The 20,157-nt window shown below is 44.3% G+C and overlaps 1 protein-coding gene across 2 annotated transcripts in view; it reads right to left on the bottom strand.

The window, feature by feature from the left end:
* Positions 1–20,157, bottom strand: part of LOC124556856 (plexin-A4) — a 973,893-nt gene that overhangs the window by 195,354 nt on the left and 758,382 nt on the right. For both annotated transcript variants that reach the window (XM_047130878.1, XM_047130877.1), the window contains one exon: positions 17,742–17,924. In XM_047130878.1, coding sequence (XP_046986834.1) covers positions 17,742–17,924 — 183 coding nt within the window. The remainder of the gene's footprint in view (positions 1–17,741; positions 17,925–20,157) is intronic.

Raw genomic sequence — 20,157 nt, forward strand, 5'->3', positions numbered from 1 at the left:
TGTTCTATGTTTTGGTGATTTCATATTCCAGAAACAAATGTACCTGGGATAAGAAATCGAGTAAATCGCAACTACATTTCTACTGTGTACTGAGTCACCAGAGACCATGGGTCATTTATACCACATAACCGTCCGAAAATCTCTCTGAATAACCTCCGATATATTGTCGGGTGTGTTAGAATTAACCTGAATTTTCTATCGTATCTATAGCAGACGAACAGACAAGTTCTTCAAGCTCAGTCAAGAGAAATCCATCACGCTTTTAGGAAGTAATACTCGGTGAGTGGATAAAAATGGTTAACCGAAAACAGTAGTAATTACTTACGAAGGTAAGGCGTCGCTGGAGATGAGCACAATGTGACCAGCGTGTATCACTGACGGTTACAATGTCTGTGTTCATAAAGTGTCTGTCTCTTCACAATACGGTGTCCTTCAGATATGCCTGCACGTCCGAATGGACAGACACTGTCGCTGACGATTAAAGCTGTGGTAAATATTGAGAACTGTGTGAGCATAAGAATTGTGACTACGTGACATGTAGAAGTTTAGACCAGTCGTGGAGACGTGTTCGGGTGACCGAAGTGGTTAAGGCGACCGATAGCGGTAAGCGGCAAATCCGGGTTTGAGTCCAGATCCGACACAAATTTTCATGTGTCGCAAACAGCTGACGTCAGTGCATAGTCGTAAAATGCGAATATATTCCGTAATGAGACCAGTATAATTTCAAAGGAGCGATACATATTGCTTTTGCGGACGGACGATATGAAACGCAGACTTTTGCATTAATAACCAGTCACTGGTATTGAAAAATCTATTTCCTTTTTGCAAAAATAGCCCTATCTGCAAGTCAGGATTAAAACTTCAGAATACCGATGCGCGAACGGCACAAAATTCAGAAAAAAAAGATTCTTCCAGAAAAAAAAAATGTACATAAAACCTTAGTGCTATAGACATAAAAGATGGCTTTAACGTCGGTTGTTATGGTCTTGCAGAATACTGGAAAGAAAATAATGCTTTTTGAATTCGGCGTTGAAGCGACAGCTGCCCTCAATTCTAAGCTGGACGTCATTAGTATCGACGTTTCGATTACCGATGAAATGCAGAACATGTTAAGTATGCGAGAAGACATTATGTGGACAGAACGTGACGGCACGCCGTATTTCGGTTAGAGCTTTTTTTTTTTTCCCCCTTCAGTGAACCGGCAGTTCGCATTTATGAGCATTTCCCACCACAACAAATGTTCCGCGGAATACACACGTTTCAGACATGGTTCTGTCGTTACAAGGTGCAATAAACGGAATATTGATTACACAAAAGTGGCTTTCACTACCAGATTTTTTTTTTCCGTCGTTACTGGTAGTTTCCTGTGTTACAGGCAGTAGACGCAAATCTAAATTTTTATTCTTAAGAAAATAGCATGATGCTTCCTCTAAGCTTGCGTGGATCATGTAAAAGCAAAAACGTTTTATCACAAATATTTTCAGACATGTCTTATGTCCCAGACACAACAAACCACATAGGGACGTTGTATATTTGTACCTTCAGTATTATTTCAACCCCTTTGAGCAGTTTTTTGGTACAGGCAACGAGCTTTACACATTGTCGTCGGCCAGCTTATTAGACATGAAGCATTTTATTGGATGAACATGGGTAGCGAGACTGCGACGGTAATTAAGCAGTACACTTGGTCTAAGACAAGCGCAACATAAGAAAAGCCCTTCCTGTTACTGATCCTAATCATGTAACAGCTGCGTATGTCAGCGTTGTTATGTAATACTCTGCTGTTACATAACCCTGTTCATAACAAATCCGGAATGACTCAGACAGGAACAGAACGATAGGTTGCACTGTCGCTCCACAAGCGTAGACTGGCTTTCATTGCCTGTGGCACTTCCTCTTGCTTGTTGCCCACTCGAGAGATGGCTGAAGCGTGAAACGATGCTAAAAATCGAATACGGCATAGAGATATTCTGGATGCGTGGGATAGCTTCCTAAGAGTCACTGCTGAGTTGTCTACACGTCCTAACTTGGCCGAATACTTATAAAGGAGCAGTGCCGAAGTTACATCACTCAACTAGCCTTGTTCCCAAGAATAGGTACGCAGATAAGCCAAACTGATAGTTTTAGCGTGTCTACAGGTCTCGTACACAGCTCCAAAAATCTTTGGTCCGAGCCGGCCGTTGTGGCCGAGCGGTTCTAGGCGCTTCAGTCTGGAACCGCGTTGCTGCTACGGTCGCAGGTTCGAATCCTGCCTCGGGCATAGATGTGTGTGATGTCCTTAGGTTAGTTAGGTTTAAGTAGTTCTAAGTTCTAGGGAACTGATGACCTCATATGTTAAGTCCCATAATGCTTAAAGCCATTTGAATCTTTGGTCCGCAATTACAACGGAAATATGAAATCTTACGCGGTAATACACTACTGCAGAGATGTCTCAAATTGTCTTTCCTTACTTAGTACCCATAATTTCTATTTACTGTCCAACCGTATACGAAGCCATTAGAAATGTAACACTAAATAATGTTTCAAAAAGAACGGTCAGTCTTTGACTAAGGCCATTATGAGCAGGTCGCAAGGAATGAGTCACTGTCGCAATATACATTTGGAAGCACAATGTATATACAGGAACTCTAGTCACGGTTCCGTCGTTGTATAGTTGCGCAATGTGCTCAATCCCTTTTAATTCTTAGATCCTCAGTCTTGTGACTCACATAGCTTAATAGGCATCTCAGTGTAGGAGTGATTACATATTACTACTTTATCCGTTTCACGAAACTGACTCCGTCAGCGCGATTATTGACAAACCATACACTTCATTTAGATGATGATGGTGGTGGTGATAATAGCGGCAGTAGTCACTTTCAAGGCCAGTAACAGCGCGATTATCAACGTTCTTGCAGAACTGTTTTGAGAGACGAATGTTTTAGAAGAGTTACAGATCATGAGGTAAGTTAAGGCATTTCACTTCCCTTTCGTTTTCTAATAATCTCCCTCTTATATACATTCATAAATTTACGGTCAAAGCTGTGGTAATCAAAACCGTCCGTATTTTGTTTCTACAAAATTAACGTGAAAACAGAGCATAGGACAGAAAAGCTTACATCTATGTACTAGATAGACGTGGTAATTTTTCACTTTTGCTCTAGGTACTAAAATCTTCGACACATTATTCTGAAACAGTATATAGTTTACATTTCGCTAATGGAAGAAAGACACATGAGCTGTAACATCCCAGTATTTGAGGTGGGGCACAGCTTCGAATGGAACGAAAAATTGGCCATATAATGTTTTAGGAATCATCCCGTATTCACCTTGATAGTTTTAGGCAAAGCACGGAAAACCTAAATTTATAAGAAATACAACTTTTAGTTGTTATTATTAAATCCCGTACGCAGTCCCCTGTAGGAAAATAAAACAGTCTTCACAACGGAAGGCTATAACTGGTACGGAGGCACCGGTACCGTCCAAACACCCTTGCCGTTAGCAACACACGAAGCTTTGGAGAAATTACTCTTCGTCATGGAGTAACGTCTGGCTGACACTTCGTGGCTGCCAGACCTATAGTTAATCAAAGCCGTGATCTATTTGGCCAGGAGGATAAATTGTAGGGAGAAGTGTCTGTTTAAAGTTCCGAGGGTGTCACCAGCGGTACGAGTGCACTGCAGCTGTTAGCCTTCACGAAGGTGACGTGTCAAAGACAAGCTCATGAAGCACGTAACTGGGAACTTCTTGTATTCCGCCAGTTCGTCAGCGTCACAACGGAAAACAAGACGACGTAACGTTGAACCAGTAAGTTGTCTTCGTATTAACGGTTGTAGACACAAATGAAGAAACGATAACTTAATTTAAAAAAAGATGTGCTACATTTTCAACTTTCAACCATATTCTCAGCTAAGATGAAATTCCCTCCTACCCAGAGAAGTGGGATTTAACGCGATCTTCAGTTATGCTCATCATAACTGCCTTCAAAGGAACGCTGGAATGGTTCCTTAGAAGAATCACGGTCCATTCCTGTCGCAACCAAGTCAAACTGAACTAGAGCTCAGTCTAACGGTCTGCACGACGATAGGCCGATAACTCCCCCAATTGGCCCTTTCTTGTTTCTGATCATATCATGTGTCGTGCACAAACCACCTAGTCCACCACCGTCGGCAGAAGCTAAAATGCGCAACATACCGTTTTTGTTTGTTTATTACGATTTGACAGTCACACTGGATACGGACGTAGCAGTCCCAGTTCACCTAACGTAACTTCAGTAGAAGAAAATGGCGACTTCGCCGGTAGGAGGGTTAAATCTGCAGACGCTTGTCAAAAAAATGTTTCAAATGGTTCTGATCACTATGGGACTTAACATCTGAGGTCATCAGTCCCCTAAAACTTAGAACTAGTTAAACCTAACTAACCTAAGGACATCACACACATCCATGCCCGAGGCAGGATTCGAACCTGCGACCGTAGCGGTCGCGCGGTTCCAGACTGAAGCGCCTAGAACCACTCGGCTACAACTGCCGGCGACGCTTTTCACAGTTTTCGTGTTTACGATAACGCTTCTCTGTGGCGCAACATGTTAATCATCGCATGTTTCACAAGCCGGTAACGATAGAAGATTGTGAAAATATTCATATCCCGCTGTGCATGACTTCCAAGGGAACGAGGTATGGAATCTGCATCCTACCTAGGTTTTCCATGGCTTTCCTAAAGCGATTCCCGATATAGTTTTTCTTTCTTTCTTTTTTCCCCCTCCAGTCCATGACCGATTCATGACACAGCTCTTTACCCCCTGAGCCAGGGTCATTCCTTTTAAGTCATCGATGTCAACGATACGTTCATCAGAGAACATTCCTGTTGTCGATACATCTATGAACAGCAAAGCTGGCTGATAAGTCATCGGATTAGCAGAACGATAAAGAGAGGTTTTCAAACGACATCCACAGATATACGACATATTACGAGTACATGGAATATGTCCCAAAAGAAAATGGATAAATTTAGGTTGTTTAACTGTCGCACACACGACACACAAACCCCTTTTAATCAAAATTTGGATATAAAATAATTACGTAAGCATTTTTAGCCAGGTGCGAACGGCCTTGCCGCATTGGTAACACCGGTTCCCTTCATATCACCGAAGGTAAGCGCTGTCGGGCTGGGCTAGCACTTGGATGGGCGACCATCCAGTCTCCCAAGCGTTGTTGGCAAGCGGGGTTAACTCAGCCGTTGTGAGGCAAAGTGCGGAGCTACTTGATTAAGAAGTAGTGGCTCCGGTCTCGTAGACTGAGATACGACCGGGAGAGCGGTGCGCTGACCATATGCCCCTCCATATCCTCATCCAGTGACGCCTGTGGGCTGAGGATGACACGACGGCCGGTCGGTACCGTTGGGTCTTCCAAGGCCTGTTCTGACGGAGTTTAGTTTTTAGCCAGCTGCAAAATAATACAAGAGCAGTGACAAAGTCGTATCTTTGCTAGCCATTATCGTACTTAGAGCCTCATGGACTATTCCAGGGAAGAGGGGGTGGGGTGGGGGAATTCAACAGCGAACCAATTTTACTGATTCTGTTCGGTTTACACGTGAGTGTTGGCCTTTCATAAATACAGGGAAGTTAGATCCTTGCTGGAGCGCAGCAATAATAACTCTACTTTTTCGTGGTGTCAACGTCCCTCGGAAAGGACAAGGCGATACAAGTGCAAGTTATCAAATACAAAAAGCACTAGCTGAGTTGGCTTAAGATAGGGAAGAACATCCGCATGTCCTCACAGAAGAAATTGTCCACTTTCTCCTGAAGCGATTTAGGGTAGCAACAGAAACCTCGAATTTTGATGACTGGATAGGAATTTATACCCAGTTCCGAATATGACTTCACACTCTTGTTCGCTGCACCAACTGCTTGGTCCTTCGGGAAGATGGATTTGCTCATAACGCACTCGAAAAATATGAATTTTTGTTTGTCTTCTTTCAAGGACCTAATTATATTAAGAAGTAAACACTCAACTGTTAAATGCATGCATTGCACTCTTACTGCCCGAGCAAGCGAACTACACAATTTCATCAAAGTATCCGGACACCTATTAGTAGACATTAATATGGGTTGTGCCGACACTTCGCCTTCTTGGCCTTTATGACGTCTTGCAACTTGCTGAGTACACATTCAATGAATGTCTGAATGTCCGTGGAGGAATGGCCTCCCTTTGTTCCTCAAGAGCTGAAACCAGAGAAGGTTATGATATTGGAGGTTGCGGTCTAGAGTGAAGTCAAAGTTTTAACTGGTACCTAAGGTTTTCTTTGGGTTCAGGTTGGGACTTCGGCACGCCAATTCACTTCGGTAACGTTGTTGTCCACAAAACATTGCCTCATTGCCTCTTTATGAAAAGATGTCTGGTCATGCTGATTCAGTCATCATCTCCGAACTGTTCTTCTACTGTACGCAGTACAAAATTCTGTGATGTGTTCATATCCTTCTGCATCTTGTGTTTTCTTAAGCACAATGAGACGACGCTCGAAATACCCCCATACCGTACCACCACCTCCTCCGCAATTCACTATCGGTACCACACACGGTCGCAGGTAAGCTTCTGCAGGCATTCGCCAAACGCAGACGCTTCCACCCGACTCATTAGACGCACTAAACATTTATTCCCACTGCAGAAGAAGTACTTATACAGGAGTACCCCGGCATATTATGAAACGAATCTGGGTGCGTTAGACGAGTCTGTCCTAGAGCAAGTCAGTCCATCATTTACAAAGATGATTGATTACTTTTTTTAAGAAAGCCGTTATTCAAGTCAGACCAAGTCTTTGTGATATATTAAGAGAGAAGATACTAGAAGAAGACGCCATAACAAGAGAATTGACAGAATATTACAGACAATGAAGGCGACCGAAAGAATCCTTCGCATTCACTTTCCTTTTCGCAGAGATGACGGGACGTATGAAATGATGGAGATGTATACGTATATTTGGAGTGATTCATCACTCCAAATCATTCGTTTCCTGTCATCCACTGTCCAGTGGAGTCGCTATGTACACCACCTCCAACGTCGCTTAGCACTGATTACAGAAATGTGTAGCTAATGAGGAGCTGCTCAAGTACTGTGATCCATTCTTTTTAGCCGCACGTGGTAGCCGCGCGGTCTAGGCGTCTTGTCACGTGGTAGCCGCGCGGTCTAGGCGTCTTGTCACGTGGTAGCCGCGCGGTCTAGGCGTCTTGCCACGTGGTAGCCGCGCGGTCTAGGCGTCTTGTCACGGTTCGCGCGGCTCCCCCCGTCGGAGGTTCGTCTCCCCCCACGGGCATGAGTGTGTATGTTGTCCTTAGCGTAAGTTAGTTCAAGTTCGGTTAAGTAGTGTGTAAGCAACGGCCTTGCCGCAGTGGATACACCGGTTCCCGTGAGATCACCGAAGTTAAGCGCTGTCGGGCGTAGTCGGCACTTGGATGGGTGACCATCCAGGCCGCCATGAACTGTTGCCATTTATCGGGATGCACTCAGCCTCGTGACGCCAATTGAGGAGCTACTCGACGGAATAGTAGCGGTTTCGGTCAAGAATACCATATAACGACCGGGAGAGCGGTGTGCTGACCACACGCCCCTCCTATCTGCATCCTCCACTGAGGATGACACGGCGGTCGGGGTGGTCTTTTTTTTTTTTTTTTTTTTTTTTTTTAGGTAGTGTGTAAGCTTAGGGACCGATGACCTCAACAGTTTGGTCCCCCATAAGATCTTACCACAAATTTCCATTCTTTTTAACTCCGAAGTCACTCAGCTCTCCTGATTTTTCCCATTTTGCTGTTGCTGGTTCCCTACTGACATGACACTCACTCACTCACTCACTCACTCACTCACTCACTCACTCGCGGACTTCTCATTACGCCCAAGTTTGTTGTTGTCTCAACACAGAGGTGCTTCTACCACCACCAATGGTTCAAAATGGTTCAAATGGCTCTGAGCGCTATGCGACAACTACTGAGGTCATTAGTCGCCTAGAACTTAGAACTAATTAAACCTAACTAACCTAAGGACATCACACACATTCATGCCCGAGGCAGGATTCGAACGTGCGACCGTAGCGGGCGATCGGCTCCAGAATGTAGCGCCTAGAACCGCACGGCCACTCCGGCCAGCACCACTGACGGTTTTGATGCGTTGTTTCGTGGCTGTTTTGGGTGGCTTGGCTTTTGGGTCGTGTCTACTGACAATAAAATTCTCCCCGTCTCCGTTTCCAATGGCGCGGCCGCCATAGTGACAGCTAGCGGTCAATTCCGCTTTACACAAGGTTTTCCGGATACTTGTGACCAGTAAGTGTTTGTGCGCCTGGGAGGTGAAGAGTGATTTTAAAACGACAGGACAACTATGTTCCCATGGTCCCGTATTCCGTTTGCATTTATTCTCCAGAAAGGAGATTAATACTTACCAATCTATTTTCAGTCTGTTCTGAACACATGAACGGCTACATTTGTAACCTTCTGAAGCGTAAACGCTATGTAGTCAGCCGCACACTTCGCTAAAGCTGTTGGAAACAAAGCTCTGAATATGCCGCTTTATCTATCAAAGGCACAACCGGCAAAAATAGATCGTCACCGGCAAAGAGCTCGGTATGTGATTATGGAATTTTGTTACAGTGTTGTTTGGCGATTCTCATTTACCACGTCCCCACAATAGAAACTCTCCGGCGCCGACAGTTGTGCACGGAACTCCGTTTCCAAGCCCCGCCTGTCATCGATCGCACACTCAATGGGCAGGTCTCGGCCGACTAATTAGATCGCAAATTCGGCGGCGCAGTCCATAGAAAGGTACGGACAGGGACAGAAGCCGTGCGCCCCCTTTTAGCAGAGCCGGTTCATCAGACCACTGATTCATGACTTCCTCATCAGAGGGCGTTTTCTGTCTCGCTACAGGAGCATCATTAGGGTCCTAACACAATTACCAGGTAAGTAGTGATATTTAGCGAACTTCCTCGCGCGGAGAGCTTTAAAAGCCTCTTTACGAAGCAATGAACTAACAGATTCGATCCAAAATGACCGAGAAGCAATTCAAAAAACGGTATATTATTGTAAATGACTCAGTCAAAACAGGGCTGTTTAGCTGATCTCATTACATCAAAACTGTTTCGCAAAACCATCACGTTGTTGACTCAACCGCCACACTGAAAATAAATTTGCATTTTTGACATTTCATAAATAAATAAACTAGAAAAAAGTAAAGTAATACTGCAGAAATGCCACACCGAGATGAAAAGTTAGTGTCGCTTTAGAACTTCCGCCACAGTACTTCCGGTTTTAAAATATTTGATACTGTTTCTCTTAAATTCATCCGAAACTAGGCACCAACCCCAGCATCTGCGACATCGGTTCTCCATTTAACATCAATTTTAACATTTAAGTTCTTACAAGAAAACATTCTGAGTACAGACTCGCACAGAAGAATACTGAATGCCTACTACTAATACTTTGCTCTGCCATCAGTTGTACACTATTACAGATAGATGCTACGCTGCCCTGTAACTTCTTAATCGTATTTGCACTATGAGTGTAGCCTTGTACAGGAATGAAACGTGGACAATAAAAAGTACAGACAAGAAGAAATAAAAGCATTTGAAATGGAGTGCTGCAAAGCAAAGCTGAACATTAGATGGGTGGATCGGAAAACTAACGACGAGACACGGAAGCGCATTGACGAGAAAAGAAATGTATAGCACAGCTGCGCTAAAATAAGGGACTGTTTGGCAGCATACATCCTGAGGCATCAAGGAATCGTCAATTTGACGTGTGGCGGGTAAAAATTATAGTGGGAGACAAGGTATGACTACAAGAAGCAGTTTCGAATCGATACAGGCGGCAGTAGCTATGGAGAGATGAAAAGCCTTCCACAGGATAGACTAGCATTGAGAGCTGCCTCAAACCATTCTTGAGCCTGAAAACCATAACAAACACATGTCGTTCGGATTTTATCTTCCGAGGACGAGGGCAATGATGATGATCCTGGACAGTTTTGAATAATTTGACGCATATTATTTACCAGAAACTTCATGACAATGAGTCTTCTTATGAAAATCTCTGTAATTACACAAATTATTAGGGGACTGGAAAAAGTAAGTTGCACGTTATCATGGCAGACCAATTAACTACAGTACTGGCCATCAAAATTGCTACACCACGAAGATGACGTACTAAAGACGCGAAATTTAACCGACAGGAAGAAGACGCTGTTATATGCAAATGATTAGCTTTTCAGAGCATTCACACAAGGTTGGCACCGGTGGCGACACCTACAACGTGCTGACATGAGGAAAGTTTCCAACCGATTTCTCATACACAAACAGCAGCTGACCGGCGTTGTCTGGTGAAACGTTGTTGTGATGCCTCGTGTAAGGAGGAGAAATGCGTACCATCACGTTTCCGACTTTGATAAAGGTCGGATTGTGGGCTATCGCGATTGCGCTTTATCGTCTGGCGACATTGCTGCTCACGTTGGTAGAGATCCAGTGACTGTTAGCAGAATATGGAATCGGTGGGTTCAGGAGGGTAATACGGAACGCCGTGCTGGATCCCAACGGCCTCATATCACTAGCAGTCGAGATGACAGGCATCTTGTCCGCATGGCTGTAACGGATCGTGCAGCCACGTCTCGATCCCTGAGTCAACAGATGGGGATGTTTGCAAGACGACAACCATTTGCACGAACAGTTCGACGCCGTTTGCAGCAGCATGGACTATCAGCTCGGAGACCATGGCTGCTGTTACCCTTGACGCTGCATCACAGACAGGAGCGCCTGCGATGATGCACTCAACGACGAACCTGGGTGCACGAATGACAAAACGACATTTTTTTCCGTTGAATCCAGGTTCTGTTTACAGCATCATGATGGTCGCATCCGTGTTGGCGACATCGCGGTGAACGCACATCGGAAGCGCGTATTCGTCATCGCCATACTGGCGTATTACCCGGCGTGCTGGTATGGGGTGCCATTGGTTACACGTCTCCGTCACCTCTTGCTCGCATTGACGGCACTTTGAACAGTGGACGTTACATTTCAGATGGGTTACGACCCGTGGCTCTACCCTTCATTCGATCCCTGCGAAACCCTACATTTCAGCAGGATAATGCACAACCGCATGTTGCAGGTCCTGTAAGGGCCTTTCTGGACACAAAACATGTTCGACTGCTGCCATGGCCAGCACATTCTCCAGATCTCTCACCAACTGAAAACGTCTGGTCAATGGTGGCCGAGCAACTGGCTCGTCACAATACGCCAGTCACTACTCTTGATGAACTGTGGTATCGTGGTGAAGCTGCATGGGCAGCTGTACCTGTACACGCCATCCAAGCTCTGTTTGACTCAATGCCCAGGCGTATCAAGGCCGTTATTACGACCAGAGGTGGTTGTTCTGGGAACTGATTTCTCAGGATCTATGCACCCAAATTGCGTGAAAATGTAATCACATGTCAGTTCTAGTAAAATATATTTGTCCAAGGAATACCCGTTTATCATCTGCATTTCTTCTTGATGTAGCAATTTTAATGGCCAGTAGTGTATTATTGAATGTTGCATTACACATCAAAGTGAACAGATACAGCCGGCCGAAGTGGCCGTGCGGTTAAAGGCGCTGCAGTCTGGAACCGCAAGACCGCTACGGTCGCAGGTTCGAATCCTGCCTCGGGCATGGATGTTTGTGATGTCCTTAGGTTAGTTAGGTTTAACTAGTTTTAAGTTCTAGGGGACTAATGACCTCAGCTGTTGAGTCCCATAGTGCTCAGAGCCATTTGAACCATTTTTTTGAACAGATACACGACACTATTTTTGAACTTAGTCACAAAGCGTCCGTAAACAACGGTAGGAACTCTCTACCAATCGTTCATTCGTTTAGTTTCTCGCTGATAGAAATCCACTCCCTGGTCACAGAGCCATTCGCGAACCGCTGTGTGAAGGTCGCAACCACTTGAAAATCTATTTCTCACCAGATGTTTCTTTCATCTTGCCGAAATGATGGAAATCTCACGGTGCAAGATCTGGACTGTGTGGCAAATCAGCATCACCTAGGTCTGCGGGACCTCTTCATCTATATGTACATACATACTCCGCAAGCCAGCGAACAGTGCGTGGCGGCTGCTACCTCGTACCACTACTGGTCATTTCATTACGGCTGTATGCGACATTGCTCTTGGTCCACATGCTGACAGAATTTCACGATGAATCCTTGTGCATTTTAGACGCTTTGGTCACAAGAATCATACAGTCCTACGTACTTTATTCAACTTTGGGGTATGTTTCTAGTTGCCACGCCATTTGAATCACACACTCTGACGTACCTGTCATCCGTACCGCAGCTGAACTGTGTCTACAGGAAACCCAGAACACGTAGCAATAATGATATATCGACGATGAAGTACCGACGTAGCGGACCATAAAAATATCGTCTGCACATTCTAAATATGCTGCTTGTTTTAGAGCTGCATATTTAAATGTTGTTTTATTATTAGATATTCTGTAGATCAACAAGCTAAGAGCCTGATTATCCTCCTTAGAGCAAGAACTGAAAGGAAAACGACGTACGTTCAAGTATGGTGATAACCACTTTGCTAACAGTGGTAATTCCATCTACGTAGCACAATAAAAAGTGTCCCATGGCTCCGTCATTACGTTTCGTCAAGAATCGGATTTGTCCGGAACACTTCATGTCGACCTTCCTGTTTTTTTCATTTGTACAAACACCAGAAACCTAGCTAGCAGTTGCAGCGTCAAAACTACGTGATGAAGTTAAACGTTGCAGTTTCTGTTGGTAGCGCCGAGCGCTGATTACGTCAGAACTTCCCATCACATGTCTCCGTCCACAGCAAAGACCAGTCTTGTCATTTAGATTTTGGTTCATCGTTTTCAACAACTGTATTTGGAGAATGGCGATGTGAAGAAATACCATACTACTTGAGTTAAAAACATTTTTAACGCAACTAGTGTGCTGTTTCTTCACATCGGAAATGATGTTATTCCATTCACACCGCCAACCCCGGTCAAAGCGAAAGACTGGACGGTATGGAAGCTCAAAAAGTAGTAAGACTCCTTCACGCAGTCAAAGTAAAATTACTTTCTACTCCAATTTCAAAAGAACAATTTCAAACACTCACCGAAAAATGCGAAAAAAATTAATATAAAATAAAAATATCATCATTCGATATCGCTATTTCGAAATTTCGATACACCACGGTGGTACATATCGCCGATATATATCGATATTTTCTGGAAATAATATCGGTATATCGATATTTTACCTTCAATGAACCTTTGTCCCGTCCACCGACAATTCATGTGGAAAAATAGCTCTAGTGTTACATAAACATTCTTCAGTGGTTCGTTTGTGGTCGCCTGTGTTGTTTCCTGCCATACTGTTATGAGTTAACATGGTTCTAGTTCGGCAGAAGTCGATGACAATTTCTGAGTCAGCTTGTGTCCGCCCAGATGAAAGTCTGAAACGTGGAGGTAAACGAGAACCGTTCGCCAGCCCATCAGGCCAGAGCAGGCAATACGGAGGCGACGGCCTGCCAAAGCTCCCTGCGCATCTGCCGACACTTTTTATTCAGGACGCCACGTACGTCGGTGGCGACCCCGCAGACAGCATAGATTCTCCACCATATACACTCGGCACGCACGCCTAACACAGTATTTGTATGCCGCGCTTCTCCCAGGCGGCAGCTTCTGAGTAAACGACCTATCGTTGGCCGTAGGACTCTCCACAGGCTTGACCACCTGGTTTTTTCATTTCGACCTACGTCGATAATCCAGTGCCCATCGTCACAGAATCGTGAAAAGGGAATGAGAACAGTGGTAGTTTCCGTACTGTTCTTCCCAAAACTTCCGATTAAGTTCCGTAACACCCCACAATTCAGCAGTATTCAAGATGGCATCGATTCTTTTCACAAGACACCGAAACTTTCTTTTCCATATTTCTACCATTCACAACTGTTCTTGTCAAACCACAACATATGAAATGGTAGTATTATTCCGATTCTTAGAAAACAGTAGTCCTACTACCATTATCTCAAAACAAACTTCATTAAGCGAGAAACATTAAAATCTGATTTCAAATGGTTTTACAGGCAAATTAACTGAGCTAATGTCCAGTCAAGTACACAGAGAGAAATAAGCTTTTACACAGTCTACTTTATAGGAATTATTTCAAAATCGAACTGTCATTATCCTAAAACTCCGTTATTAGGAATCATAATTCACAACTGGAACTTGGGCAGAAATTACTCCATAGTCAAAACAAAATAAACGTACTAAACCCAGCAAATACGTACGCAAGTGAATGTACATTAACTGCTTTTACATTCAAATTGGTAGATCTTTCGATATCAGGTTTCACGAGAAATGGGAGCACGAGAGGAAAAACAAAAGGCCGAAAACCAGAGGTAGTCTGACAGTAATATGAAGCTTAACACCACGCTGAAAACACAATATCCAACCAAAGCCAAAGCTGACCCTCTCCCACCCGGCCCGAGCTGTAATACTTACACATCAATGGTCTGTTGTTACACTTCAGACCGCGCGCTTTGCTATCATCTAATTATAATTTTATGTTGCAAAGACTGTAGACTATAACTGTTTTATAGTTATACATCTGATAAAACGTGGATAGTACCAGAAAACTATCTATAATAATAAATAATTGAGAGACACGCCCTATCCAACATATTTTCTGCAAGCGGTACCTCGTAACTCAGAAATATTTCAATGATGTCATTTCAGAACCACAGAGAGCTTCTGATGAAATAAACCTCTATCAGCCTATCATCAACAGGTACCATAACCTATTTCCCTCGTGGTAACATCCTTGTCTGGCTGATGTAAATAATTTGATGCTATCTGATAATGACTGGTTAATAAAAACTAGTGTTGAATGAAAGTTTATTCCATTAGCAGCTCTTGTTGGTTGAGAAATAGCACTCTGTACTGTCCATACTGTATGTTACCTATGTATGTGTGAATATATGTGCTCTGATTCATGCTTTTAAAAAAACGACCTCATTTCTCTTCTCCTCCTTGAAGCATAAATGGCTGTTGTCCACAAGTATTATAAAAATAGATGTTTGTATAATGTTCCGCATCTCCTCCTAAACCACTGGTCTGATTTCAACCAGACTTGGTAGACTTATCACTTATTGTCTGAAAATGGTAGTTGTAGGGACAAGAATGTTGATATACACACTGCGTTTGCGATAGTGAAAGGTGCTTCTCAACATTCATATGTTTGAAGTACTGTGAAATATAATCCTAATAGTACTGTGAAGAATAGGCTTTGTAATGCTTGAGTATGGTTAGATTCTATTGGACTGTGATGTGCTCATGTTACGGTTACTCCTGAGGCTAAAAGAATAGCTGTATTAAGTAATGGAATTTGTATAGGATTGAAAGGTTGAATTCCTATTGGAGGTCATAATATTCCTGGTTCAATTGTTGGTACTAGTCTTCTTCTAAAGAAGGCTCAGAAGAATGAAACAAAGAATAATACTTCTGATGCAATAGATAAGATTATTCCTCATAGTAATCCAATTGATACAAATCCTGTATGTAATCCTCGATAAGTTCCTTCCCGTACTACATCTCGTCATCATTGTGCGTAATTAAAAACGACGTAAGTAGCTGACAGCATAATAAGCAAACTTGATAGAATGTAAGCATGAGTACAGAAAAATTTGAGAGGTAAATCATGACATAATCATCTCAGAGGGATTTGCCTTAGGCCTGTTCCGGCTGGTCTACGCCAATACGAGGAGCATCAAAACGGTGGTGGTGGGGGTGAAAAAGACGTGTAGCCCACGACGCGCGAATACTCTTACTTAAGTCATCCAATAGAAAAAACAATTATCGCTTAATACATTTTCGTTCTTCATGCATTAAAACTGCCGAATGAAGCATGGCGTTTAATTCACTACTTCTTTACTGCTGACTGTATTCGCGACATTTTGCAGGCAGTATTCACATATACCATGGAATGTCTCCGCAAAATTATATCATTGTACAACCCACAGTTCATGAGATACATGACGTCAAAGAATGAGGTATGTGAAATCTTCCCCATCATGCTAGATGTTTAAATTTATTACGTTGCTACTAACTGTATTCGCTACACAATTCGTAGACAGTATCCACAAATGCCGCTGATTGCACCTACAAGCATTATTCACTGTACAGCACATAGTTCAGGAGATACCACCTTATATACATTGACCTGCGTGGAAATGAAACGGCGGGGAGAAAATCACTAGAGATGCAGGTGAAATACGTGTACAAACACGTGTAAAATATTTTAAATGTATGTTCAATAGAATTGAAATGTGCGTACGCGGGCAATGCCACAGGTAGAAAGTTCATCTTAAGCCCCTGGAGCGGTTTCAACCAAATTTGATAGACATCAGTTACAATGTGGAAAGAAATACTGTGGGGTAGGAACCACCAGTGTGCTATTGGGGTAAGGGTGATAACACGGTCAGAGAAGTGAGGAGGAGGAAATCGGCAGAGAGAGGGGGAAATGGACAGAGGGAGGGGAGGGGAAGGAGATGGACAGAGTGAGGGGGAAAATGGGCAGAGGGAGGGGAGGAGAAGGAGGAGATGGGCAGAGAGAGGGGAGGAGAAGGAGGAGAAGACGGACATAGACAGGGAGAGGAAGAGATGGACAGAGAGCGGGGAGAGAATGAGATGGAATTAGAGGCAGGAGAAGGAGATGGACAGAGGGTGAGGGGGGGGGGGGGGGAGTAAGTGCACAGGGAGAGCGCCACGCGGAGACAGAGAGTGAGGGTATAAAGAAGGAGATGGACTAACAGAAGACTGGAATAAGTACATAGCCGAGCAATGCCGGGTATTCAGCTAATATACATTATGATTCCCTACTATTGGTAGTGCAGTGTTTGGTACCCTAAGGCTCAGGAGAATAATATTGCTGAAATCACAACTGTTAATGATTGCGTGCAGCACGCTTACAAAGCAGCTGTTCCATTTCTCATCTGGAGACCATCTAACTCGCAAACATTGCGCTATATACTTCTTATCACTCAGTAGTCCGTGTTATTGGTTGGTTCCATTTGGGATTCCCGAAACATTCTGCTCGGTCCAGGCAGCTACATCCATTAAATTATTCTGCCTTACTGCTAGCAGCCGATGTGAAGTCTATGGACAGTATAAAATAGTAAATTGTTATAAAGTTCGCTCTTTCTCGCTGGCGGGCTGCTGTGTGTAACAGCAGGAGTTGAAGAATACACTACAGAGTGTACTTGTGTGGATCTATCGACAATCCTCTAAATCCAAGAACGCGAGATCCGTTAGAAGTCTGGCGCAGAATTTTAATCTACCAGAAGGTTTAAATCCTAAAACGTCCGAAAACTTGTCTACAGAGTTTATATACCCTCAACAAAAGCAAAGTGAATGACTGCGGGCGGAAACGTCAGCCGTCCTCACCTTGCCAGCATGTAGATCCCCAGAAACACTGACCTTCGGAAGCGAAGGCTATGTACTGTTGGTTTATCTTTTGCAGAACGTTTAGCAATAGTGTGTGATCTGCAGGAACAATAGCACGTGGTGGCTATGGCAGGTAGGAATCCAAGATCCAGAACTATGACTGTCTTTTGGAAGCTGCTCAGCCAACTGGTACTCGCTGCAATTTTCGTTGTCTGAAACGATCGTAGACTGGGCTGCCACCTGTGACAACACACCCCGAGGAAGATGGTAAAGTAAGCGGGCGCTATGCAGGCGGCTTTTACCTTCTTGAGGTGGCCGTTGGCTGTGCCGAGGAAGACGACGGTGTAGTCGCCGGTGGACGTGGCGGCGACGGCCGTGAGGTGCGATCCGAAGATGAGGACTGGCACTGCTGCGATGGGCATCTCGCCGCCCAGCGGCGTGTTCACGTCCAGCCCGCAGAAGTCCTCGCCGATGGTCTGCAGCTTCTGCAAACACAACCAGGCAACACGTTATAGCTGGATCTCCAGCACATTTGTCTTACTGCTGTGATCTAAGACACCAATACATCTTAACAGAGTTTTCATGGCCAAAAATTAACGTTAGTCCCGATACTGGTGAGATACAGACTTTTCCAATCGAAAGCCCAAATATTTTATCTATATATTGTTTCTTTATTTTATTTCACTATAAGAGGTCATGCACATTGGTGCGGTGTCCAAAGCGTCTTCGTCGACTGCACCGGCCCGCCGCTCACAGTTACGCGGGAGATGGCTCTTTCAAAACCTCACACCGGACGAGCTCGCTTATCCGTGGCTCTCTGCATCCAAAGGGGGCGGCCACGCGTACACGTCACCAGAGGACGCAAATTCGCGCGGCCTCACTGCCTGCGAATCTGGTTGTCCGGCGCATCTTTCTAAACAGCCGCACTCAGCGCTTCGCCCCAGACTCAGATTTATCAACTTAGGACGGAAGACTGAAGTGAGGAAAAACGCACTGACGTAGCACGACGCTTCTAAGCATTGTTACTATCAGTGGCTTATCCAAATGTATCAGAATTCAGGACTATTTATTTCTATAAGGAACATTACTCTTATCATATACAACTCAGCACCACGGAAGGATCTACAGCACTTCAAAGTTATGTACATACCAAATATTAAGTGTACATATTGCAAATAAGCTTATTAATGCGTTATCTTTTTGCAGACGTCTGGCTGTCTTTATTGGCCACCTCAACTACTGGCAAATCAATTGGCATTATTGCGTAGATTTGTTCTCCACGAAGTTCACACCCACGAAGTTCACACGTTCTAACTTTCATACATATTTTTGAACAACTCTGTTCCTCCACAGCATAAGAGGGCGTGCTGAAAAGTAACGCTCTCGAATTTTTAATGTGAAAACTCTTACAGCTTTACAAATAAAACTAGCGTTATTAACATCCTACATCTTTATTCTTCATGTCTTCATATTTTTTTCTCAACATAGTCAACCTGGCGACGAGCGCATTTCCCCCAACGAGAGACCAGTAAGTGTAGAATGAGCGCCGTTTTTGACTGAACCACACACCGAGCGAGGTGGCGCAGTGGTTAGCATATTGGACTCGCATTCGGGAGGACGACGCTTCAAACTCGCGTCCGGCCATCCTAATGTACGTTTTCCGTGATTTCCCGAAATCGCTTCAGGCAAATGCCGGGATGGTTCGTTTGAAAGGGCATGGCCGATTTCCTTCCCCATCCTTCCCTAAATCGAGTTTGTGCCCCGTCTCTAACGCCCTGTCCGCAGCTCGTGGTCGTGCGGTAGCGTTCTCCCTTCCCACGCCCGGGTTCCCGGGTTCGATTCCCGGCGGGGTCAGGGATTTTCTCTGCCTCGTGATGACTGGGTGTTGTGTGCTGTCCTTAGGTTAGTTAGGTTTAACTAGTTTTAAGTTCTAGGGGACTGATGACCTCAGAAGTTAAGTCCCATAGTGCTCAGAGTCATTTGAACCATATTATTGGTTTCAGTGGCGCCTGCTAGCGGTGTAGATTTTTTTAATCCACTTAGGACATTCAGCTACATTACTTAGCACTCTCCTTGCCACTTTTTCACTCTTTAAACTTTATGTCAGATATTCTGCCTATAAATAAAGTTAAAAAACACGTGTGGTATTATCTGTGATAAAGATCCTCCAACTTTCTCTGAATGAGTATTATAATAAACCCCCAGAAATAAACAGTTCAAGGCTGAAATAATTATGAATCGAGAGGACCGTATGCTGCTGTCAGCAATTATATACTGGTAACGGACACACAACGGTCAAATTGGCGTCAAGTGACAGGATTACCTATTTCCTGGCCTGATCCTATATCTTAACGGGGTCAGCATGTTGATCTGGATTTCGCAATGTTAGCGGTAGTGGGTGGCCGAATGCCCTTCCTATGACCCTCCTCGGGGGAGGGAAATAGATTTAACGCATCTGCTGCATTTAGCAATCACGTTTTTCGAATCGCGTAACTCACGCAGGTCGTGGGTACCGGCTCGGTATTTACCAAGTTGGGTGTGGGAACCGGCATAAACAGCATATCCACATTGGCCGGCACACCGGCCCTGGTCATTAATCGCCTGGGGAGATTCGCTCGGGGACCGGCGCGACTCCCTGAACTCTCGGCAATAGCTTACTAACCCAAGAAGCCATCCGGGCTGGTGTCAAGAGCCACCATAAAGCTTCGAAATAGGTTT

This window comes from Schistocerca americana, chromosome X (genome assembly GCF_021461395.2).
Source record: "Schistocerca americana isolate TAMUIC-IGC-003095 chromosome X, iqSchAmer2.1, whole genome shotgun sequence".
Classification (NCBI taxonomy): domain Eukaryota; kingdom Metazoa; phylum Arthropoda; class Insecta; order Orthoptera; family Acrididae; genus Schistocerca; species Schistocerca americana.